Source organism: Podarcis raffonei, chromosome 7 (assembly GCF_027172205.1).
Source record: "Podarcis raffonei isolate rPodRaf1 chromosome 7, rPodRaf1.pri, whole genome shotgun sequence".
In the NCBI taxonomy this organism is placed as follows: Eukaryota; Metazoa; Chordata; class Lepidosauria; order Squamata; family Lacertidae; genus Podarcis; species Podarcis raffonei.
This window is the reverse complement of record NC_070608.1, coordinates 48,980,467-49,006,757: the sequence shown is the minus strand read 5'-3', so window position 1 is coordinate 49,006,757 and position 26,291 is coordinate 48,980,467. Positions and strand designations below refer to the sequence as shown.

Below are 26,291 nucleotides of genomic sequence, written 5' to 3'. Positions count from 1 at the left end.
TGATCAAACACTAAATATCAAAGGAAACATAAAAAAAGAAACTGCCACCCTAGTGAACTAGATTTTTTCTTTCTTTTGCAAACAGCAAAGAACACTCCCAACATAGTTCTTCATACTCTACAAGTTCAGCTTTTTGGGGGGAGGGGGATATACATGTCCATTTGTTCATATTCAAATTTTTCTATCTTGTTAAGGATGTTTGCTAGCATTCATGTAATAGATGGGAAACAGGTTTAGGAATATCAAGCTTCAAACAAACTCCAGCGTTTTGTAAATACTGAGGAATTTATTTCCACACCACATGGTCTCAAACAGACTCTTAAAACAAGGCCAGTTACAATTTAGTATGCCCAGAGTTCTCAGTGCTTTCCCTCAAACAAGGGAAGTTTTCAATAAACACTGTACATAGTCAGTTGAACTGTTTGAACAATTATTTAAAAATCTTTTTTTGTACAATCATTGCAAGAATACCAACATTAAAAGTACAGTACAGATAAATTCACAACAATATAAGGGAAAGAAATTGAGACACGGATGTGACAGTGAGAGTACAGTAGCAGTGTGTACATGCACTAAAGTGCTAGGAACCTAATGACATGCAAATCTTTTGTGTGTGTATGTATCGTACAGCTCACTTCATTAAGACTGTCTGAGGCTCCCCCCGCCCTTTTCTAAACATTTCATTCCATATTCCCTGCATTCCCCTCTAGTTTATTTAAGACAACTCTAGTCAACTAGTTCAATGGCTTTTTCACTACTTAAAAGTTACTGCTTCAGACATGCTAAAGCACCTCTATGAATTTTCTTTTTCAAACTGATAACCAACATAATTAACTTAAAATTCTAATTTAAAAAACAAAAAAACAAAACCCAAACCTTAACGGTGCAAATATAACAGAAGGCAGTCAGTAGTCAGAGAGTGGGAAAGAGAGAACACATTCAGTTTCCCTTGAAACATAATTCATGTTTTATTTAAAACCTTATCTTTATCTGCATATCTTTTAGATCCTAATATACTGTGTGTAGAAAAGATGGAGGCAAAAATAGTTTTCTGAGCTATGAAAAAAATAAGTTATTACAGGCACATTAACTGTTTCATTCTAGAAACATCTGTTTCTCAGGTACACAAAGCAGCTGCATTCTAGAACATTCTTTAACCTCTGCAACTTGAGCTCTCCTCGCTGACAGAGACTGGCCATGGTAATGGTGCTACTATGCAAAAGACAGTGAATTATTCTGTGATAATTCATGCAGGCTTGCATCACTGGTTTGGGTTCTCCAACGGCAGTTCCATGCTTCCATATTCCTCCCCAGTTAACTGAGATAGTGAGGCAGTAGGGGAATGTGAGGCCCATCTGGAAGGTGGGCGTCGATTCGCTGGTCTCTCTGGTCGGGAGAAGCAGGATTCTAAGGATGGAGCAAGTGCGGAACAAGGTAGTTCCTTTTTTGTGAAAAAATGGAGAGGAACAAAATTACCAATTTATATATCACACAATGAAAGAAAGCTAAATCCAAAATCTAAGCATATGTAATTTGGCAAGGAAACCAAAGCAGCAAAAAACACATTTTTGTAGACAGCTCTTAAATTCTTGACTTTTGCCTGTAACCAATGAAGCAAAATATGAAAGGATGAGGCAAGTAATTTAAGTGAACTGATGTCTCTGACCAACATTCACTTACTAGGATTTTGGAAGAAAATAACTGAGATAGCAACTAGAGGAGGCCCAGAGTCCTGCCAGTCTTCTATAATACAAGGCGGGCGGCGGGGGGGGGGGGAGACGAATTTCCAACCCACCCCATTTTTAATACCAGTTTTATCCCAGTGAGGTTTACTTCTGATCTTGGAGTCACTTCAAAGGTTACTTAACAACAACAAAGTGCACCCAGGAAGAAGACTGGTTGAATAGGGGAGAATTCTAACGCCTCAACTTGTCTACTCATGCTGCTATTCAAATTGCACCTTCCCAATGAGCTAGAGAGATTTGGACCTGATTCTACACAAAATTCTCTTGCTGTCACATGCAGTCTGGCTCAAAATGTTCACATTGAGGAGAAGTATACTGTTTAAATATGTTCATAATTATAAACACTGGCTGTAGGCATAACTAAAATACTTGATGTGGGGCAGTTCCATCGTGTGAAGTGCCCCCAAATATCTTTAATATGTTTTCAGTGACGCTGGATGTTACATTTGCTAGTGAGAGGACAATTGGTCAGGTTTGTTCAAGTAATATTCTCTATAAAATTATGATATAATCATCAACTGAAGAACACTCAGAATATAAAGCATGATTTCCTCTCAGTGTACTTGGATTTAAAAATAATTTGGACTAAAGAGCAATGGTAGGCAATTGCTAAACAATATTACTGACTTAAAACTGACCTAAACTGACCTTTATAACCAAACTGAAAGTAGTAAAACAGACAAGCAGCTCCAGCTAACACCGGTGACTGATATCTATTTACTTGAAGTAAAAAAATGAAAATCATCCCCCAACCTCTGGCTCCACAGTTCTTAATTGGAGCACCCCTCCCCCTTTTGTAATTGCACAAAGAGATCGATCAATCCAAGTGGAAGGAAAGAGTGCCACTTTTAGAAATCAGTCACATGAGGTACTACTTCAGGATGCTTCAAGGCCTTGTCAGCCTTGGCCACAGCCCAAATCAATCTGCAACCCAGGACTACTGAAGGAGAAAAGTTAAAGACTGGAAAAGTAAACTTAATGCAAGGCCTGATTGCATTTGGAGTACACAGCCTTTAACTGTGATGTTTCACACTGACAGTTTATTTATATTTTAGGACTGATGATGGCAGCTAGTAATTACAGACTTTCCTACAGAATGGAGAATTTTGCGTACAATTTGTAAACTTGCCAAAGCACATAATCAGGTTTCCACTGTGTACCTTTAAGAATCTAAAAGCAAAAAGTGCTAAGATTATCAACACATAGAAGAAAAAGGTCCACAATGAGGGTGTAAATCACTAAACAGGTGAGAGAGTGATATGTAAGCTATACAAAAATCCAAATCAAAATGTACCCTGGCAGTAGACAAAGCTGGAAGTTATATACCACATAGTAAGAATTATGGAATAAGTTACTGAATAAGAGCCAAAGACACATGTTAAATGGAGTGAGAGATTTACCACACCATGCTATAAAAATGGAACAAAGGCAGTAAAAGACAGGAGGACGCTGAGCCTGGTAACATGATATAAAGCAGACATTGACAGTTAAGTATTTTGCTTCACAATCCCTAACCATGTAACTCAGAAGTAAGTCCCACAGAATTCAGGGGGGACTTATTCTCAGGTAATTGTGCACAGGATGGTTGCTTCAGAAAAGCAAGGCCAGAAGAGACAGAAACAGACTGAAACAGGATGCACAAAACACAATGTCATGGAATGAAGAGAGGTTGCACTCATGTTATTGTCTTCAAGCTACCCTTGAAAAAGCCCTTTCTCTATGGAGAGAAAAGGACCACAACACTTTATGGGGGAGAGTGCCTGGAAACTGAATAAAGAGATGGTATACATTGGATACATATTCTGTATGTATCGGGCCTCTAGCAAGTGCCGAATCTCTTTAGCTCGAGCGCTAGAGACAAAATGCTACCCTTCAAGATCCCATTAAATTGAGAATTCCTAGCATTTTAAATCAGTAATAGAGCTTTTGTATTGGAAATACAAAATAATAAGGTGAATAATACATTCATGCCCATTGGAAAGAAATTATAAGTCTCCATCTTGTTAAAATATGGTACAATACTAAAACCATGCCCAGCGTCTACCATAAGAAAAGATGGACTGAGACTATGTTTTTCTAGATGTAATTATATGCGCAGCTCAGTTGAATTTTGGTTACTCTGACTTATTCTTGCTAAATACATGGCCACATTTATTAATTTATTTCAGTGAAGTTACCCCTATTTCAGACAACTTTCTATTGCAGCTTTAAGAGAAAGGCAGAATTAGGCCCACATTTATTTCTGCACTCCAGTATGTAGTACACACCATTTATAGCTGCTTTCAGTGAATAAAGGACTGGCAGATTTTGTTCTGGCATACATGGTTATGTTTAAGTCTGCTGCTTAGAGTGTCTATAGTATGAGACAGGATAAATAAGATGCTTCAGTGCAACCACTTTACTAGTAATGGACAGCACTGGCCTGGTTCACACATAATCCTAAATGCAAATATGCCTCAGTGTGAACAAGCAAATGGGCAGACCCTCAGAGTGGAGATCACAACTGCTTGGCTCCTTTCTAGTTGTGTCTCCTTTTTCTTTTTTAAAAGCAGGACCCATTTTAAAACAGATGAAAAGCTGTGAGGGGGAAAACTCATGCCATCATCCCTTCCAGCCAATCAGTGCTGTGCACAGCCAACTTCTGCTGCAAACACAGAGAATGGTTTTCCATGTGCTTGTGCCTGCAGAAGAGTTTGCATGTCTTGAACATGTAATGAATGTGCACTCCCAGGAGCCCTGCCTCTCAAACTACATATGTTCAAATACATCTGTAGGACAGACTTGTTCAGTGAGGCAACCATCTCACCTTGCGAAGCTTTCTTCCCATTTCCTTTCCATCTGAGAGAAAAGGAATGACTCACCATGCAATGAAAACTTTTGCAATGACAACGCTATCATGCTGCAATGGCAAATTCCGTATTTATGAAAGTCTGAATGCAACATTAGTCTCGAAACTAGGTATGTAGAGATTCTTTCCATTTTACTCCCAGCCTTCTGTGGGGCTTTTACTGACCTTATCCTGTGGATTGGTCTTCAGCTGCCACAGCACAAGCAATGGAGCATGTTGCTGCATCTAAAGCATGACCCTAACAAGGCAGCTGGCTTTGCCCTATTTATCTGGAAACTGAAGAATTATATTAACAGGTGCAATAAATGGTGGAGAATGAAAGAACAACAAGTAAAAATACCTTACAAACCGCACTGTGGGCAGAATCCTATAGCTAGCAAAGCTGCGTTAAAACTAATTTGGTTCAACTTAGTTCCATGGAATGGACCTGGTTGAAGAGGAAACATGCTGGTTTGAGAGTGTTCATGACAGTGACTAATGAACAATATTTGGTGGGAAATGTTTTAGAGGACAGAGCTATATGACTCAAAAGCTTCATTCTCTATTTGGAATCCACTGTCAGCTCATGCCAGTGACAGGGAATGCTGCTGTTTCTTCGGTTTATACTTCTACACCAAGTAAAAGTTGTTGTTTTAAGTAAAGAATTTTGGAAACAAAGGTAGAAAGGACTTACAGCAGTGAGGCAGGCAGGGTTAGGGTCCCCAGGGGGCAGTTAGTAAGACAGTTTGGTTCTGGACATAGACAGACAGAGGGGAAAAAAGAGGAAGTAGGTTGGAAAGAATATTTAAACCAGAGAAATGTAGTCAGCATTGAAGAGCTCTCCATATTTTACTGCTAACATGTATTATGCCGCAGCCATAATTGGAGAGGCTATGTGAAAGATGCAGTAAACTGCTAACATCACACTGAGAAAATGGGAGACACCCCCAATTTTTAGCATTGTCTTTACATGAGGGTATGGCATTAAAGACTATATCTGATTGGTAAGCATGTATTCCACTTGTTCCAAATGTATTCCAAAGTCCGAATAAGTTTTGAAATTAGAAAGTTTCTGTCTATTTTTTTTTAAAGGCAAGGAATGGGTTCATATAGCAAGAATCGGAAAGACTGGGTGACAAATCACATCTAGTGGATATGAATTTGCTGTTTTGTCTTTGCCTTTAAGGAAGGGGAGAAAAAGCAGAAGCAAAAAAAGAGAAAGCATTCTGATGCCATCTGTTCTAGCGCTGGAAACGGTTGTCAGCAGAGAGGGCAGTATGCAGCGAGGGCCACGCAATTAGGAACAGAATATGAAGCATGACACAGCACAGCAGCTACAGTAGCTCTCTTGCCAAATAATGTGGCCTGCTGGACTTTCTTCAGGAGCTCTTCTCTTTCCCACCTTCTTGAATAACAGAACTACGGCGGATGTATGCAAAGTTCTTGGCAGCTCAAGGAAAAACCAGACATTTTGTTTTTTGTGTGACCTGAAGAAGTTTCGTGTATATAGATGCCATGACTTCCTAATCAGATAGACGTTTGGCAGAGGTAAGGTCAGGGCAGATGTAGAGGGCATTTCGAAAACAGCATTTTGAGGATACAAAACTTATCATATTGCCCTGGGACAGAGCAATATATATATATATATATATATATATATATATATATATATATACATATATGAAAAAACCACCAGTGTGTATTTAACATGTGTATACATAATACACATATGCATGTGAATGCACACAAATATTCTATATTTTAGCAAGTATCACAGAAGGCATCCTAAATGGAAAATTTGAAGAAAACAATTGTAAGAAGCACAAATGAAATAGCAACAAGCTTCTAACTGGCATTCCATGCGGGTATTCAAAAATCAGTGATGCATTATTCCTGCAGGGCAGAAATAAATTATTCTTTCAGTATAAGCAGATTGGCTAATTTGGAACAGATATGTAAGGCACTCCCACTGCCAGAATCAAGAAAGGAGCAATACTGACAGGATGCTTTACTTTACATGGCATGCCATTTTAAGTTCAGCCCAACCACCAAACGAGCAAAAATGCATTTGGTAATCTGAATAGAAGCCATTAGCAAGTAACTTCCTAAACTGACTTGCTCTAAGTGATTATTCCATAAACTTTTCATCGTGCTATCACATTTTAAACATCCATCCTTTGGACTTGAGCCTTTCAAAGTTCACCATCCCACATATTTGTGGAGCATTACTTAGGGTGCTTCTAGAAAAGCATTTGCTGTGGGAGTGGTTCTCTTCCTGCATACAACATTTTTGCAGTCTCCCCACAATGTCACCACCATAAAGATGCCAGCCTGTATCCTCACTCCCCAAATTAATTTGGATTTACCCTTTTTGAGGAAAATCCAGTAAGTTTAAAAAATAATAATTGTTTACAACACATTTACAATATTAAGACCTGTCTGGAAGCACCCTCAACGAGACTTGTATCTTTTTGTGGAACTATGGAAGTGAGCTCAAACAACATCCAAGCAACTGAAGTCAGTTCCTGTGAAGTAATTGCCATTGTGAAAAGATGATATAACAAGAGTAGTAACACACCACACAATGGCAATATTTCTTTTTCCCTGTATGTGACATTTGGTTATAAAAGTTGCCCACACAACGTGTTTGCCTTTATGTAAAACTTCTTAATTATTACTTTATGTTAAGGGATTATAAAATGTGTATATTTAAGGTTAACTTCAGTTACTAGTTTTGGAAATTGTAGTGCAATTCTATACATGCCTACTTAGAGTTCCATGGAGCTTACTCCCAAGTAAGTAGGTACAGGATTGCAGTCTTAATGCCACAACTGGTACAGTGAACCAATTTCAAATGGTCATTATAATGAAGATCCATTTAAATAGCATATTCACACATTTTTTTAAAAAAGAATATAAAATATTTAGAATGCAAATGCAAATACTGCACTTATTCAAGAATAACAAGAGTTACCATGACATGCCCCTAAGTGAATTCATTGCTGAGCTGGGATTTAAACCTTGACCCAAGCCAACTTCTATCCATAAGACCATACTTGATCAGCAATAAACATTTCCTAATCATCTTTATACATAATTTTCACACAGGAGAAAAACCATACAACCTTGGGTGAAAATCACATGTCTATTGTGCTGCTCTGCTTTCAAATACATGTAACCCAAGGCGCAACCCTCACATAGTTTTCAAACAGGATGGCACAGATGAACTATCCAGAAAAATATTAACATCTGGAGCAGCTCAAAAAGCAATACGGCAATGTTGCAGGATACTTATGAAGATTGTAGAATACGTAGGGGTTCAAAGATGTAGTAGGAAGATATTTGCTGGGATGCATTATGGACACTGTATCCTTCTGTAAATCTTCTAAGACCAAAGAAAGAGGCCCTGCTGAAAGTTTCCTCCATCCAAATAGTAAATTTGTGGGCAAATTTGTTGTAGTCAGTAGCTTCCAAAGCTGTGTCTGGAATTCATCGCTAGCTGACCTCCAGAGTGCTACCACCTTCCAGACTTTCAGAAAGGCTCTGAAAACCTATTTGTCTCAGGAGGCTTTGGATCACAAAACTGGCTAGTTTCAAAGCAATTGTGCATGGATACTCGAGTGTGGTAAATAGTGCCTTTTGTGTATATGAAATCTCCAATTCCTAAAACAATTTTTTTATGTTCTACTGCATTCAGCAGAATTTACTTTTGATAAATAAACTTGCTTAAGATTGTACTGACATACATTAAAAATTGTCATGGTGTTACTGTATGAAATACAAGTTAATTAATATTTTAAATTATACCGCATATGAAAACTGCTGTGTTATCTTTCAGATATATTACAATGAAACACCCCTCAATATGATCATCTTATGGCTGGATCCATCATCATGGTGCATTCATTTAAAGACCCATTGCTACTTATATCTCTATTATATACAAATGCCACGTACCCCCCACAAATGTGTGTGAAGCATAGAAAAGTGTTGCATTAAAGTTCTTCCAAAGAAGAAGCATTCATTATACAGTCAATTCCCTTTTGCTTAAAAATGTTTGCACATTTATATTTTAATCAACATTCACAAATAACATTCATCATCTAAAAAGGTTTACTATACAAGGATAAAACTCATTACCTCAATGGACCCTGGTTCAACTTTGTTTATTTCTCCTGTGCTGTTCTCATTGCTAAGACTGGGAGGGCTGTATGAAGCTAGCCTTTTCTCCTCCTTTAAGGCATGCTCCATAAGTTTCTTGTTGAGAATTCTGGCAGCATTTTCTGTAAGAGTATATCCCGGAGGAGCTGATAAGTCCTGCCTGATACTTGTCGTTTCAGCTCCTTCATCCTTTTGTAGCTCTGTGCCAAAACGGAGGGGACTGGGTGACCTACCACGGATACTTGTGCACATGTCTTGCATAGGACCCAGTTCTGACCTGGGTTCTGCTGACCTTGATCGGCTGCTGGACCTGGAGCATTTTTGGAGGGTGTCATGAACCACAGGGGTATGGTCAATGATATTGAATAAACTGGAGAGGCCATCATTGATTGTAGTATGAACTGGACTCTCCCTTGTGGTGGTTGATCTGGCCCAAGCAGATTCACTGAACCCTTTCTGAGGTGTGCTTGGTAATGTCCTGTTATTTGGCTGATCTGATTTGGAAAAGGCTTTCTTCTGTAATTTTGGGGAGCCATATTTGGGAGAACAACATGTGCGTTCAAATTTGGCCTGGACCTTTTCAATAGCAGGTGCCATCTGCCTGCTCCTTAAGCTTCTTGATGGTGATGAGACAGGTGTAGTACCCCCTTTTGGTGTCAGACACCTGTGTGGACTGCTTGTGATACTACGCAAAGTTTCTGTCTGTAAGCCCACACTGATAGTTTGAGTGGTCTGTGTGCCCGTAGTTCTCAACCCATTAGTCTGACAAGCTGTGTCTTTGAACTGAAGCTCTGTCGAATTTGAACGTATTGCATTTCTGACAGAATAAGCAACCTCTTTCATGTCATCACTCATGTTTTTGGACATCTCCAGGCTGTGCAAGGAGGACGCAAAACCCAAAGTAGTGCAAATAGGACGTTCAATAGGATGAATACCACTCTCCAGGAAATCGTTGTGGTGTTTGGAGAGGTCAGAAGACCATCGCCCAAACACTTCTGAAGAAGCACCTTTTGTCTCGCCCCCATTTCCCTTAACTTTGGTCATGGGGAACAAAAAGTCTGGTTCTGACTGGCTTTTCCCTTCATTGCTAGCTACCACTGAGGTTTCAAACCTGCGAACAACTGGTGGACTATGAAAGACCTTAACTCCCATTTTTTCTGCAACAACATGACTCCTCAGTGGTTGTTTCTGGCAGTGCTCAGGGCTGGTCATGGTATTAGTTGTCATAGTAACACTGGTGGTGAGGTACCATGAAGGTGGTTGGAATGGATCTGGAACTGAATTATTGATTGCCTTCCCAATCTCTGTCCTCTCTGCCCAAGTATCTCCAGGTCTTTCGACAGCTCCACCATTTTTTCTGGTAGTGTTGTAATCCCAAGTTTTGTTGAATTCCTCAATGTATTTCAGATCATCAGGAGACAGAGGAGGTGTTATCTCCTCCTTGTTGCTGGAAGAAGGCAGAGTCTTTTCAGGAAGAAAAGGAGAAATGTCCATCAAACGCTTGAACTCTGACATAGAGGAGACAGACATTGCCCTGAAGAAGGAAGCACATAGCGTCAAATTAACAAAATTGACAGGAAGTCTGTATTGAATTTGTTGTATCATTTAGGGTAATAGTAACCATATAGTGTAAACGTTCTTATTTAAAACAACTTTAACAAAGTGAAGTTAACCGTCTAGTTTAAGTAACCATACAGATAAGCATCACCACCTGCCAATATCACTATTTTAAAGAAAATGCAATCTGCTTTGTTTTCACTTTATATTTGAATCTCTGTGCTGTTTTGTCCTACACTTAACCACGGCTATTGATGGGTAAACTGAGGAAGAAACTAAATGGCATGCAATATATTAACAAAGGGATTCAAAAAATAAGAAGTCATCATTAAGGGAGGAAATCACATGTGTGACAGCTCTCCATAATATTATGTTACAGAATAGTGGGGAGTTTTATTCACAGTAAAATTCTAGAACTGAACCTCTGGTATCTAGTTTTAAGATCTTGAAGCCAATTTAGGGTAAGTGTGTTAATATAATTCATGTAATTAATTTTGTGCTATGTTTCACCCCACTTTACTCACCTTTGAAGATTTCCCTTGTGCATTTCTTCTTCCTGAAAGTAAAAAAACTGTTAATTTTGAGCCTGCATATATGCCTATATTGGGCGCCTGTGGGCTGTATTTGCATTAACTTTATTCAATATATCAAATTATTGAAAACCCTTTGAAGGCATATCTGACCTCCCCCATGCTTCCAATATTTGGATAATTAAGAAGAATTTTTTTCTTTATATGCATCTGTGTATAGTATTCCCAGTTGAACTGACTAGTATAAACAAATAACCCTCACATTGCTAAGACCAGACACACAGATTAATTATCTCTCAATAGAGCACAACTTTTTTTAGTTCTAATGATTATAAAGACAACTAGTACATATCTCATATTATATTAGCATGCCTGAAGCTGCTTTTCTGTGCTACTCTCTTTGATATTAGTGACCTTGCAGTGCTGAGATCAGAAAAATCTACTTTTTGACATTATTTCATTATAAATTTACTAGATATCGATAATTAGCATCAACTGAAACTCATTATACCATTGCTGTTAAATGTGTGGGCAGACCATTACGTTAATCATATGGGGAATACCATAACGATTCCTCACAACATGCAGTGTAGGAACAACCTCCCCCTAGTCATAATTTTTGTGCCCAGCTTTTAAAAACTTCTATTTTATAGAAAGAGTTTGTTCTACAATTTAAAAAGATAACTGTTTAGAGCCCTATTAAAAAGACAAATGATAAACAATGGCAAAAAATGGAAGTTCTCCATAACCAATTCTAATTTTAATAGCCTAGATCAGGGAACACAGTCCCCCACCAAACTTCTCCTTATCCATGGTAGGGATGTGAGATTGTGGCATCTATATCACAATATATGTAAGGGCTGGCCCAAGACATTCTGGCACCTGAGGTGGACCCCAAAATGGTGCCAGGGGAGAAGAAGGTGAGGGAAGAGATACATCAGAAACAAGGCGGGTGGGTGGGGGGAGAAAGATCAACATCAGCACCGGCTGCCCCTGTAGATCCTGCTGCCTGAGGTAGTCGCCTCAACTTGCCTCATGGGTGTGTTGGCCCTGGCTATATGCAGCATAATGTTTGAATAGAGTCACTGCAAGAAAGATCCAATGTGCATCTGGCTAAATCATACAGTCAACTCCCAGAATGAACTGATTCACCAGAAGGCCCCATATAAACAGCAGTAGAAAGCACCCTTTGACAAAATAGCAGGGATATGGGATTACAACTGAGCTGACAATACAAAGAGCAATGGACGCACCTCATTTGCACAAGTTAAGAACCTTTCTCGTTCCAGTTTCTGAGGCTGTCGTTCATCAGAATCATCTGGAGAATCAAGGGACAGTGTTTCCAGAAAGAGGTTTTCTGTGGCAGTGCACCTGTCACTTTCCTTCAGTTTCGACAGTGATCGATCTTCAAATTGCATGGTGTCTGAATCAGAGTAGGATCTTGACCCCATTGGGTGAGGCACTTGATTTGAAAATGAATGAAGGCTAGTTTCTTTTGAGTCACAAAGAATGTTGTCTCCTCTTTGTGGATTTTCTTTCTGAAGCTGAGAAAGAAATTAATCATACATCAACTGACTACAGAGTAGCTTTCACAGTAGTCTGTTTATTTCATCTTACAGTGGTACCTCAGGTTAAGTACTTAATTCGTTCTGGAGGTCCGTACTTAACCTGAAACTGTTCTTAACCTGAAGCACCACTTTAGCTAATGGGGCCTCCTGCTGCCGCCGCGCCGCCAGAGCACGATTTCTGTTCTCATCCTGAAGCAAAGTTCTTAACCTGAAGCACTATTTCTGGGTTAGCAGAGTCTGTAACCTGAAGCGCATGTAACCTGAAGCATATGTAACCCGAGGTACCACTGTATACCACTTTAGATATAGATATATATGAAACTTAAATATCATATTGATATTTTCAAATAAAAAGGTAGAAAGATTATTTCCATAAAATTGTTTCAACTCAGATGTTTCAGGAAAAGGCAGTTCCTAGTTTGTGTTTCTGATGGCAAGAGCACGCTTACATGGAAACATCTTGTTCAATGCCTTAGGCTTCAATCCTAAATACATTTAATAGGACAAAATGGGATTTACTTTCATGTAAACATGCACAGGATTGCCCTGTTAGGCTGCATTCAAATGGCAGTATCCTCAGCTGCTTTAGTGCTATACTTAGGAGGGGAAGGAAATATCAGAAAAGGTTCCAACTTGTCTGTACCATCTGTTCTCACCCTAATATTTTTATTTGGACTAACACAGATCAGTGCAACAACTAGTACAGTGCCTGTGTGGATTATAGGTGTCAGGCATAATTATTTAGCTCATGCTGGGAAGAGTAGAAAGCTGTTGGGGACACAGGCACCACATTAAGTGGGATTTTAGCATCTTTCCACCTGGTACACCCTGCTATCAGCACTTAAAATTGTGAACTTCCCCTGTCTGCTGTGCATGGGGTGAATCTGTGGTCAACACAGACACAGGAAGACTTGCAGGGGTGGCATATGCTGAATCACATTTGAAGTCTATCACTAGTCTCCGATATATGGACATGTTCAAGGATTTGGCAATGAACTGTGTACATAAATATACTAGAACAGCAAAAGGTTCCTCTTCATAATTAAACAGCAAAAAAACAAGAGCTGTGAAATAATTAATCTGAAAACCTAAAAGCGTGCAGTCACCATCAGTACAAAATTAGGCTTGATGTTGTGTCTCAAGAGATAACACTGTAGCAGTGAACTTGAAAGAGAATATTTGGAAGCCTTGAGAAATGTAGGTCAGCATGCTTCTATTTCCACAATTATCCCAAATGATCTATTTCATGCTTCATAAATCTGGGGATGTTTTGCTTTCCTACATTATGGTTAAAGTAAACAGAAAGAAAAATGGCCAGTGATTATGGTGAATACATATTGATTATGCCACAATCCTCTATTTCTGTTTTTAGATGCTTCAGATTATTTGCCTTCTTGTTTTACGTATATATCGCTGTGATGTCTCCAAACATGCAGAGTGCCATGCAAAATACCAGAGATAAGTTAATTGCTTCCACAGAAAGTACCATCTAGCTAACTGCTAAGAAGCTATATTGATCCAAAGATGTACAAATTTCTGAAAGTTTCCTAGGTTAAAGAGGAGTGCTGCCGCCTAGGAATTAACATTATGAAAATGAATTTAAACGCAAGAACGTTGTTCTGTTTATAAATTATTTGGTTTGTGAATAGTCATTTCCTCTTCCTCAGTGAACTGAAAGTTTGCTTTACTGAAGCTGGGAGATACAATGTACAGGGTTTTTTCCCCAGTTGGTAGCCTGTCATGAAACAGCTACGCTGATACGGTTACTAATGAGGTGACTATCTGTCTTGTGAGGTTTTCTGTTATAACAGCTGACAGTAGAATTCAGCTTTTATATGATTCAGTAGTATCCAAAAGATCAACCTGAGGTAGGATATTTCATTTGGACTATAAGTAAGGTTCAATGAGACGTAGAGTTTTCAGAGACAGCCTTGCGATTGGTTAGAGGGTTATGGCTCATACATCACAACTACTCACACTAGGAAATCATTCTTGTGAGAGGAAACCACAGGATTAAAAATGAGAAGTAGACTACAATGTGCAGATCTTGATTTTTTAAGAAGGAAAAGGAATATAATTTTGTGGTCTGAGAACAAGAAAGCTTTGCATTGTAAAGGTCAGAGTGACTCTGCCTTTGTGGGAGAAGTGAAATGACAGGAAATAGCCTTTAACCTTTAACAAATTTCCTATACACTAGTGAGACTTCTAAAATTAGTTTTGGAAGCATTCTTAGGTCCCTTGGGCTTCTGTAATTATCTGTTATGAGAAACAATGAAACAGAGTGTTCACCCTGTTTGTGCAGTTTTTTTGTTTTTTATATAAAGAAAGCCGTCTAGTTCCTTTTTAATTTTTGCAATATAGTTGTGCAGACACATTCCACCATGACCTGACCCCTGAATTACCTGCTCTAGCCTTCTCAGCAGTTCCTTCTTTTGCCTCTCCCACTCCTGCCGGTCCTTGCTGAGCTGCTCCAGAAGCTCTACCTTTTCTTTATTCCAGTTCTTCTCACTGTGCTGGATTTGCCACTGCAAGTCCATAACTAATCGGTGACTGTCAGCCAGGAGCTTCTTGTGCTCCTCCCTCTCTCTCTTGAAAGCTGCTTTTGCTTCAAGACCAGTCTCACTCTGTGCTTTTTCGCTCTTCCCTTCCAGCTATAAATGAAACAAAGGTTGTTAGTGTCAACATCTCTTTTGATGGCAGATGTAAAAGCTGGGCTTTGCTACCCAGTTGACAAGGGGATTCTTACAAACATGCCTTAACATTCTGAAGCACAGCTTTGCTCTAAAAGAAGCAACTATAGTATAATAGTCATACAAGGACTCCATACTTGCCTAATTGCTAGATTAAGACTGCAAATCCAATTAGACATGTCACCAAAATTTGTAATTCTTTGGCTCTGAATACAACCTCAGCACCTCATTATATTTGTCTTCAATCTAAGGCAAGTATTACAATCCACAGCTTTTCTTGCAGTTCAAGCTATTATCTGAGCTGGAGGATAGCTGTATTATGAATCAGAGTAAGCCTGTGAAGGGAGTGGGGGTGTTCTCCTATTTCTGTATCCAATGCCCTGTTCCTTGCAAAGATGCCATATTGAAATCACAGAATGATATGCAGCTCTTCCCAGCCCTATAAACACATCCTGGGAGCTTCCTTGTTCATTATCAATAATTAGGATTACATTCAGCTAAAATATCTTCCAATTGAACCAAGCAGTTTCAAAGAAGTGATCTGTCTGTATCTATGCAACAAAGCTGTGAAGCAGTCATCTCTGTCTACTGTTCTAGGCATGTGTCATGAATAGCTTGATGGAGATCTTACACAGTCTCCCTATTCTTGGTGTCTATGGTGAAGAACTTGTGCAGGGAAAGAATGAAGAATCCCCATTCACTGGCAATCACCAGTTGCAGACACAACTGCATTTCTACCTAAGCTGCAAGATTACTATTCATGCCCCCCCACCCACTTAATTTATCATTCATTACATCCAGTAGCTTTCTGACTTTTATCCTCACTGAACTTAGGTAATGCTACCAAATGAATTTTTTTTAGGACTCTTGTCATTTTTGCTCTCACCACCTGTGCCTGATGTAAAATAATAGCATCAAATAATACATTTGTTATGGCTTAGAACATGCCTGCCACAAACCATCTGCTCTAATTTGCAATACTTTACTAAATAAATGCAATAAAGCACAATTAATAAATTACTCAAACATAAAATTTTTACATTAAATTAAAAATCAAAACCTCTTACAACAGGGAGACACAAAACCACACTTTCTAGGACTTAATAAGATTCTACAATTTAATAAGATTAAATAAAAGCAAAATGTTAATACTGTCTACTCCGATTAAATAGCTATTCCAAACAGCATCACATCAGGGAAACCATCTAGAGAATGAGGCACTAGTTATTTGAGTAAGTGCACCTGAATCCATCCTACAATTTGATTAAACAATAATAAGAGCTGGTGGTTCACTCAAAGTTGTTGTTTCAGACATATTTGCAGCTACCTTATTTGTATTAGACAGCTGGTCCATCTAGCTCAGTGGTCTACACCCACCGGCAGCAGGGCTCCAGGATTTGAAAATATGGCCTTTCCCTGCCCTACCTGCAAATGCCAAATATTGGACCTAGGGCCTTCTGCATGAAAAGCAGATCTTGTGCTGCTGAGCTACTGCCCTTCCCCAATGGGGACTGTACCTGCTCCAGCTGACACTTCAGTTTAGTCCATTCCACTTCCCAAGCAGCTTTGTCAGTGGCATACTGCTGCTGGAGGCCATGACGTTCTCGTTCATCATCCCGGAGCTCAGATCGGAAGTCATCCAACAGTATTTTTAGGGCATGTAGAAGCCTGCGGTTTTCTCGTGCCTGCAGAAGCAAAAGCTATTTGTAATTTTAATACATTAAACTGTATTTTCTAACATCTCGGGATAAATAAGGGGTGGTTGGTTTTTTGTTGTTCTTGTTTTCTACGTTCCTCTCAAGGTGATTAGCTGCATGAAAAACACCCCGAATGCTAGCTTCTTACCAAAGAAATAGGAGGAAAAAAGCCTCAGAAGCCTGGCTTGTCTATAGTGCAATTTCCTGGTTTATAAAATAAACAAAACGATTCAGCCCACAACTTTAAGATACCAAGTCAAAGATGTCCATAATATCAAACTCGCCTGCATCCAAAGTGTATTGGTGCCTGGCACATCCAGAGTGGAAACCCACACCCTTATTACTATGTTTTCAAAACCTTTTCATCTCATCTTCTCTGGAATGCCTAACCCAGTGATTGCAAATCCAGCACCTAAAATGAGAAATTACCCTGCTGTACTGTTTAAGTGTTTTCATTTGCCCCTCACTGACCACCCCCCAAATCCTGTAGATGCCCATGTCAGTGTGAGAAGGAGAGGCGTACTTGGATAGAGAGAGTGTGTTCATGGGGAGAAATGTTTATATGAAGTGTGTGTGTGTGTAAAATCAATACTGTGATCTCCACCATCAGGACCTGCAAGATGTAGCTGACTTGAGGTTATCTGGGGCCGGGGGGAGCAGCAATGACTCTAAAGCCTCTAATTTTGTATTATGTCGCCACCACTGCCCGCCATGGCAGTCATGTTGTGTTATGGCAAGTCTCCACTGTTAAGTTGTGGGCGAACATAGCAGACGACACAGCGATTTCTCCAGAGCAGCTCTTTACTTGTAAGCTGGAACAGAACTTAACAGCAAACAGCTCAGCCGGCCTGCTTTTATAGGCAGCCGGCTGTCAACATTGTAGCAAACACAACCCAGGGGTTCCCGCCTAAAATAACTGACGTGGACCTGAGTGAAAACTATCTACAGCAGGGGTGTCAAACTCAAATTCATCGGGGGCCGCATCAGCAGTTTGGTCACCCTCAAAGGGCCGGTTGTATTGGCCTAAAATATTTGAGCAGGCTGAGACCCCCGAAGTTGATGGGCTTTGACATTTAAATGGGGTGTGTGTGGCATGTGATAAATTATGTGAGGTTCGAGCTGGTCTTTGACCAGTAATAAATTATGATGATGATGATGATGATGTGAGGTGGGGCCTACCTGCCCCCCCTCAATATTTTATTCAGACTGACACCCCTGTTATGAAAGATTACTAAAGCCTGCCCCTGTGGTGATGTATCATAACATTGTGCAGGCCCAGTCTGAGGGCACCTTTACTGGACTGCTTCTTGTGGCTGGGGCTTGTCTGCGCCTTCTCTTCCTTCTCCGCCTGTTGCTGCCTCCTCCCTGTGCCAGGCGCTGGTGGGGGGGGGGAGATGTGCCAGTTGCACCCCAGTTTCTGACGTGGGCCAATGCTGCTTGTTCCTCCCTCTGCTTTTCAACACTGCAATATATCGCTACCGTATCACAACATCACTATCACAATGTTGAAAAGTTGGTATCGTCTGCTTTTAGGGGCTGAGGGGCTTACTTCCGGGTCATGTGGCCAGCATGACTAAGCCGCTTCTGGCGAACCAGAGCAGCACACGGAAACGCCGTTTACCTTCCCGCCGGAGCGGTACCTATTTATCTACTTGCATTTTGATGTGCTTTTGAACTGCTAGGTTGGCAGGAGCAGGGACCGAGCAACGGGAGCTCACTCCATTGCGGGGATTCAAACTGCCGACCTTCTGATTGGCAAGTCCTAGGCTCTGTGGTTTAATGCAGTGCATTCTGAGTAAATAAAGCAACAGCCGCCAATTTTACTAAAAATGATGTTACACCTAAAGCAGTCCGAGAATGGGGAATGGTGACTACTCATTAGGATGCCTGAGAAGGCCTTTTTCATTACAGCCACAAAATTGCAGACCATCTCCCACAAGAAATCCACCAGTTCTGAAAGTATGATCTTTTTATTTTTAACTTTTTTCCAAATTAGCATTTGGTTGCTAAATATATCAGTGCTGTAATTGCTGCTTGTCACTGCTGTTTAAAATAGTTATTTGATTGTCATTATTGTTTGTTTTTATTTGAGTGTTTTATTGAATTGTATTAGTGTCATTGTATTGATAGTATTTTTTTTTTACTGCCTTTGGAATATCTTATTAAACAGTGAGTTACTTCCCCTCTAAATACATAATTCTGACTCGTATATTCATCCTGAAATAGAGCCTTTTCAAAGACTTTATATCAAAGAGCATTGGATAAACTGCCAATGATTTTTAAAGGCTCTGCATTGCACCCCAAGTCACTGCTGCTATTTTGGAAACCACACTGCTGATTTAATGTATCTATTGGTATTTCCTGAGGCCCAAATGCTGCATATGAATCTAGGTCAGGCTCAAAATAGGTAAACCTCTCAATCCACTTGGGGTGGGGGAGAAGATATTAACATTAAGTAGCTTGTTTTAAAAGCACCCATTGCAGTAAAAGGGTTTTCTTGCACCATATCTATCTTTCATTAAATAAATTAAAGCATATGTCTTCTTCTTTAATTATTTATTTGAAATAAAAAGCCCCACACACAAATGGTTAGATGGTACATTGCTATAATGCTTAGGTGGTGAGCCTGTAGATATTGCAAACCATCAGACAAATATATATGTTTCTGGGCAATAAGCCATGATAGAAAATGGAATATTTCATTTAAAGTATCAGTCAGAAAGGCACCAGCAATCATATCATTCCTTTTTCTCCTGATTAATATAAACATAATAAGTGAAACACATCAACATCACTATGTAATTAGGATCACTGGCATGCTGTGATTAAATGAGTTTTACATATTGCAGAACATGAGGGATTATAACCAACCAAGTTCTACTCAGAGCAAACCCATTGAATTTAATGAACCTAAGTGAGCAGTGTCCATTAACCTGAGTGGGTCTACACTGAGTATGGTTAATGTTGAATACAATCCAAGGAAAGTAAGTATCAGACACAGTAAGCACCTGCCTTGGTACCTGCTTTTGATGCTGCAACAATTCTGCAGTCTGCAGTGGTGGTCCATGGTCCATTATCTCCAAGGTGGAATGTTGGGAGTAGTCTGCCAGTCCAAACACTTCCTCCTCTTCCTCTTCGTCCCGTTCATCGTGCTTTTGTTCAGACTGAAAGCTGAATTCTGGCAGGGAGTCAAGGTGTTCCAACTAAAATAGCAAGTGAATAAAATCAAAGATAACATTGCTGTCTGAATGTTTGGAACCAGAAGTTCCGAACAAGCATGTGTTACACTGCATGCGCAGGGTTTCCTCATTCCCTTCCATGACTTTATTTCATAAGGAATTCTTCATTTCTTAGAAGATAAAGTTGGGATGGGAAGAAGGCTTTGTGCACACACAGCTTTGGTTCAAGCTGTAAATGTGTAATGGCAAATGTATATTTCAGATTCAAAGAAGAAGATCATTACCTATTTTAAACATGCCATTTGTTTAATTTTAATAATATTAAACAGTGTCTAAAATCTTGAAGAGATTTTGCTTTGGCATGGTAATATTAAGTGCAGACTAATTCCATTATGGCCAATATGCATACAATAGCCATTATAAATCATCATTATTAGTGATATGGCCACTACAATAGTGATGGAAATTTTATAGCATATATGGAAGCTTAAAAAATGTAAAATTCCACAGCTCAAATCCTTGTCTCATTCAAAGGTAACATATTCTTCTCACTTTTGATAATGTAGATATCTAGTTTAGTACGAACATAGCAGACATGATAAACATGTTAGCTACATGCGAGACTGAATGATTTAGATTCAAAGGGTAATTTCCTCCTCCTGAGGTGGTTTAGTAGAGTAGTCTCAAAGAGCGATATGCTTTTCTCTTCCTTCCTATTTTCTATAATGCATTATTTAGGAGCTGCATAAGAAAACAGTTCACTCATGATAGAGCCAAATATTTTGAGGGTGGAAAACAGAATGAATGACAACCACTTCTACTTCCTCACAAAATGCTGTTTTAGGGCTCTTCTGTTAGTTTTCAAACAAAGCGTATTTTCATTATTCAGAGCACATATTACCTAAAATGCACAATATTGCTATGACCCCCAAACTGATCTGAAACTATTAATAGACTGATTATTGTAAATCTTTTCAGTTCAGTACCAGCTTCTTGGGACCCTGGGCGTTGGGTGAGGGAGAATGGCCTATAAGGCTATTGATTTGCTTCACAGATTTCTGTCAGACAGGATTGATGTAGAGATAAGTAACAGGTAATTGAGAATAGCTGTACAGCTAGGCCCACACTGCAAATCTCTTTCAAAAAAAATAAATACCAGAGACAGGTAGCTTCAGATTCCACTTCAGCCTTTTTCTGCTCTATAATCAATGTGACACTGATTCCAATACTACCGTTCAGGATGCTCTGACACCTGAACTTGAAGCAAGGTTATCTCTTAAAATCTATTTTGTTCCTAGCAGAACTATCCACATCACTTTTCCTTGTAGTTTCACTCCATTAAATGACACGGGACACTTACCTTAAGAACATCCTCTCCTTGCTCCTCCAATTTCTTGCCTTGTCGCCACTGTTTCAGCAGCCCTTTCAGTTTGGCATAGAGGAGAAAGGTGTTCTGTTTGAAATGCCTGAGTTCTTGATGCATCAGGTTTTTCTCCTGACTCCAGGTCTTCTCTTCCAATTTGTTCTGCAAAGTTAAGCTTTGCACCTCCAAGTCTTTCCTCCGTAGGCTCTGCAGATGGTCCTCTTCCAGCTTTGAACAGAACAACCATGCACAACATCAACAGGATATCGCCCTTGAGGGTTCATTCTTGTGTGTGTTTTTAAAATCTGGGCAAGATAAACCAAGGTTGCGCATTCTAATTATCATCAGCTAACTGTGTTTGGCAGCGGATCTGATTTTTGAGGAACCTGAAGAACACAGGTTGTAGCCTTAATTTAATTAAGCGTATGTGAATAATCTACTGAGGAAATACACAGCCCATTTACTTTAACAAGCTGCATCAGACTTGTGCAGCATAAACATTTTTATGCTCTATGTTCTCTTCATTGCATCCTTTCAATATGCTCACCATAGGACCCTGCCCCTGCTACTGCTGTATGTGAATTGCCTTTGCTAAATTTATTTTTGACTAGTCATTATAAGACACCCAGAGCTTCAGTAATTATAGCTCATTCCTCTCCCTTTCTTCTTTCTGAAATATTACTTTCTGTGCCTTAAGGAGAGAGAGCTACTTGCCTTCCAGGACCAATGCTGCTAAAACAATAAGGGAATCATCATTGGAAGCAGAAGAAATCCTATTGATGGAGAATATTGCTACTATTGTATGCTATCTGCATATATCCAAATAAATAGCCTGGGATGACCCAGGCTATTTAACCAGCAAATAAAGAAATAAAACAGTCCACAATCTCAGAGTTGCCATAGTTTTAGAAGATTTATGCTTCAGTGAGAAAGCACACTTGCCACGCAGTCACATCTACTACTTTCACATCTGTTTTATCTCTGCCAAATATTACCAATGAAACAATGAAAAGAACAAAAGAAAACTACTTTGTGGTAAATTTCTGTTTGGGAAAAAAAAGTTATTTAAGTCCTATCCTGGCTTCTGATCCTGAAGGATTTACTTTTAACAGATATTGATTGACATAATCATGTACATTTTAGTTGGCTGTAAGTAAGGGGGGGGGAATGTAACAGAGGCCAAATCTCCATGTCAATTGATTTAGACCCAATAACGAACTAGATAATTTTAATGCACAAAAATAGTTCTAGAACATACCCTACAAAAAAAAATTACTGTTTTCAGAGGCCATTCCTTTCATTAGATTCCTGGGCTATGTGAGTATTACAACACTTTCAAGAGGTAGAATTGGGCTACAGAGTAGGAAAACTGCAGAGCCTTACAGCATATGATATCTCTGGATCTAGAAAGATGCTTGTAACTTTGAGATTTATCATCTTGGCAATATGACTGAAAGCCAAATTATAGTTCCTGTTAACACCTCTTAACTGTATTTCCACAAGTCTGCCAATCCACAACAAAACTATCTATGAAACAGTACTGAAACACATTTAAGCAACTTCTAAATTCTTACCACAAACTAAGGAGTTTCTGATAGTCAGAAAAACAGACAAAGGTCTCTTCCAACAACCACATTATGCATTTACCTGAATTATCTTTTCTGTAAATGTTTCTTGCTCCTCTTGGCGAAGTTTCACCTCTTGCTCAAGTTGAGCCTGAAGCTCCTGAATCGATATATTCTGTACAGGTAAAACATGGCAGTTCCTGAGCTGATCAGCAGGACAAAGGAGTAAGGTTCTAACAGGTGTGACAGAACTACAGGACAGACATCACTGAGACACACAACTACACAGTGAAAAGACACTTCAAATATGCATTGTGTTCATATTCAGTGAGATCTAATTCCAAATGAATGAAAAATCTGCACACAGATTCCATTGCTGGATCAGGAACTGCACATGTAGACCTGTGCCCTGTGTCCATATTAGGATACATTTTGAGACAGAGGGCTTTCAGGCCTTTTCTCATTTGCACTGTCGATAATGCCATGCTCATCTCAGACTGTGTACATGTTGTGAAAAACTATATCTGGATCAGAGACTAGGTAGTATCTACTAGTCTGTGTGTCACTTGAAGGTTATGGAGGTCATCAAAAATGTTCTTATGTTCTTAGGGGCTCTATTTTATTTGATAGTAAAATGTCCAATTGATAAAAAAACAAGATTATTCATGCATCTAGATTTTAATTTGCAGAATTTCAAATAGCCAAATTTGAATTTGCAGAACTTCAAATAGCCAAATTTCTACGTGTCATCAATCACAGCCCAACATCACGTTCGAGCAACAAAGGTAAAAGTATAATTAAATTTAAAATGTTAAATCAAGTATATATTTAAAGTAAGGATCCTGGCAGCCTTGGGCAAAATCTGTTCTCAGCCTGGATCCTTGGCTGCTTCAGATGTATCAATAATTGGGCAGGAGGAGATAGAGAAAATGCAACCCCCTCCACATTTCTTGTTTTCCAGCATTTCTGTGTTGCTTGAGCAGACTGATCGTTGCATTCTGATTTTGGAAAATGCCAAAGGGGAAAAAGCTACATACAGCAAACTTGTAAAAATAATAATAATGAGATGATACTAGTGGGCCATATCCAGTGCAGCTCTACTGGTGCAAAGGACTTCTGTGCATGTAACAGAACTTCTGCCTCCTCTCCTGTCCCCTCTAGGCCATTGCGTGCCCTCAAAATGGGCTTCGGAGGGCGGGGGACCCTCTGTAGCAGATTTTGAGGGGGGAAGGAAAGGAAAAAGAAGTTTCACTGTGCCAGTGGAATCCTGTGGGGTGCAATGACTTAAGATTGGGGAAATATTCCAAAAAACAAATATCACAGTTCTCTTAAACTCATGTTAAAACTAGATTATTGTATTTTTGAGATAGCTGAATATGGTTTGAAAGTAGGATGTCTGCTAGTGGTGTGTACACTCATTCTACATTGGCTTTGGTCTACAGGTTTTAAACCCCCCCCCCAAAAAAACCCTGTTTGACTATACAGGTGATGAGGACAAACACGTATGCACAACTGTGAGAAGTGAAACTACTTTTAAATCTCTTTAAAAGCATTGCCTATCTCCAGCTGAAGATCTGACTTAAGCATGCTTACATGGAGGCAAGCTCCACTGAAAACAATGTCTTGCTTCCAAAGGATGTATCAAAAATCTAGAAAGCACAAGTTAATCTACATGAATAAAGGAGCATGCTATACTCACAACACATGAACATTGCTCACCAAAAGTAACTGAAGTACATAAAGCTATGTCAGGGCAACATGTTATGACTATGATGGAGATAACATAAGACGTACTGTGCTACCCTATGCAAATGACTCCTATCATGAGAGTTCCATGTCAGCAAAATGTAAAAGTTTCAAGTAATGAGGCTAATCTGTGAACTGCTTATGCATAAGTTTATTGCATTTTAAATGAAGTGTTGTTAGCTTCCTTGAATACAGCTTTAATAGACACAAAGTACACGACTAAAATCTTTTAATTAGTAATTCCCGTCTCTAAAGACTTCTAGAGAGCCTGATCCTCAAGCGCCCTTTAAGCAGAAGGGGAAACATGCATACCAGTCTCCCAGTCTAATAAATAAACAATGAAGAGCTAGTTAATTAATTAATTAATTAATTAATTAAAGTATTTTGCTGAATTTATATTGTTCTGCTCATTTGGAATGGGTTTTGCGTATTTTATAATTGTAATGATATTATTTGTTTTATAATTGCATTTTCTATTGTAGTAATCTGTCCTATAACTTTGTAGTGAAAGGCAGTTTCACTATAAAAAATTTAGAAGATTTTTAAATCTTCTAAATAAATATATAACACATTATTAGATATTAGCAACAATAATTGGAGGAAACAATACTTCTACTGGCAAGTCTCGGCATCAGTGAGTCTAATATTTGTGGTGTTTACAGTGTTACTGTATACACAACATGAACAGAATCTATACTTCCATGAGTGGAGTTTCATTTAGAGAATGTTGGACTGGAAGAGAGTGTGAGTCACAGTAGGTGTGAGGTGGGAAATGATGGCTGAGAATAGCAGATGAAGAGTTGGGATAGTTCTGTAGGGACAGAGAGGAGAGGAAATGAGATGGCAATAAAAATGAAAGTATAGAGACCTAGGATAACTTTAACAGTATGTTAGTTTAGGCTATTAGCACTATTAATATTACTTGTTCCAGATTATTATGTTTCCCAGTTAAATATATGTTTACATTTTAATTATCTGTGTTCTGGCCTGGGTGGGTACTAAGGTTAGTATATCTCACCCCATATTGTATTGTGTGGATGTATTCACGTAAATGGGAGAGGGCCTTCTGAGTGGCTGCTCTCAGACTTTGGAGCTCCCTTCCTGGAGAATTTAGACTTGCTCCCTCCTTGTTGTCCTTTCACTGGCAGGTGAAGACTTTCTAAGCCACTTGACTCCAGACTTAACATAACAGATGAGTGATTGACCCCCTAACCATCAGAGGACAGAGTCTTCTAAGGGATCCCGGGAATTTCACACCAATATAAGGTATGTTTCCTGATTTGTCATGAACGCTGAATTGTTGAAGCAACAATACATTCTTATAACTCTATTCACCCCATTATTCCCTTTCTCTCTTTTGACTAATTATATATTTGATGCAGGTGAGGCGACATTATGACCTGGTTACATCATAGGGAAAAGGTGGGGTGGGGTGGGGAGAGTCACAGACCCAGAAAATGAACTCATACAATGCAGACTATTGGATAGTAGAGTCTACCACAGCACTGTTGAACATAATGCAAATGCAGAACAACACAACTCACAGGCATCCCAATCCAGGGAAATGGCTGTTACTTTTACTGGAATCAATATTTTTACATCTCCTACCACATCCACAGCACCAATCCATTATTGGGAAGATATGAGCAGGGAGTAGGGGGAT

General features: G+C 39.2%; 1 protein-coding gene across 1 annotated transcript in view; it reads right to left on the bottom strand.

The window, feature by feature from the left end:
* Positions 1 to 266: 266 nt before the first annotated feature.
* The window catches only part of MTCL1 (microtubule crosslinking factor 1), a 92,833-nt gene continuing 66,808 nt past the window's right edge, over positions 267 to 26,291 (bottom strand). The window contains 10 exon segments of the mRNA XM_053396517.1: positions 267 to 1,263; positions 1,265 to 1,441; positions 8,713 to 10,267; positions 10,815 to 10,846; positions 12,074 to 12,364; positions 14,791 to 15,039; positions 16,596 to 16,763; positions 19,796 to 19,978; positions 21,315 to 21,545; positions 22,965 to 23,057. Of these exon segments, the coding sequence (XP_053252492.1) occupies positions 1,213 to 1,263; positions 1,265 to 1,441; positions 8,713 to 10,267; positions 10,815 to 10,846; positions 12,074 to 12,364; positions 14,791 to 15,039; positions 16,596 to 16,763; positions 19,796 to 19,978; positions 21,315 to 21,545; positions 22,965 to 23,057 (3,030 nt within the window). The 3' untranslated portion in view covers positions 267 to 1,212.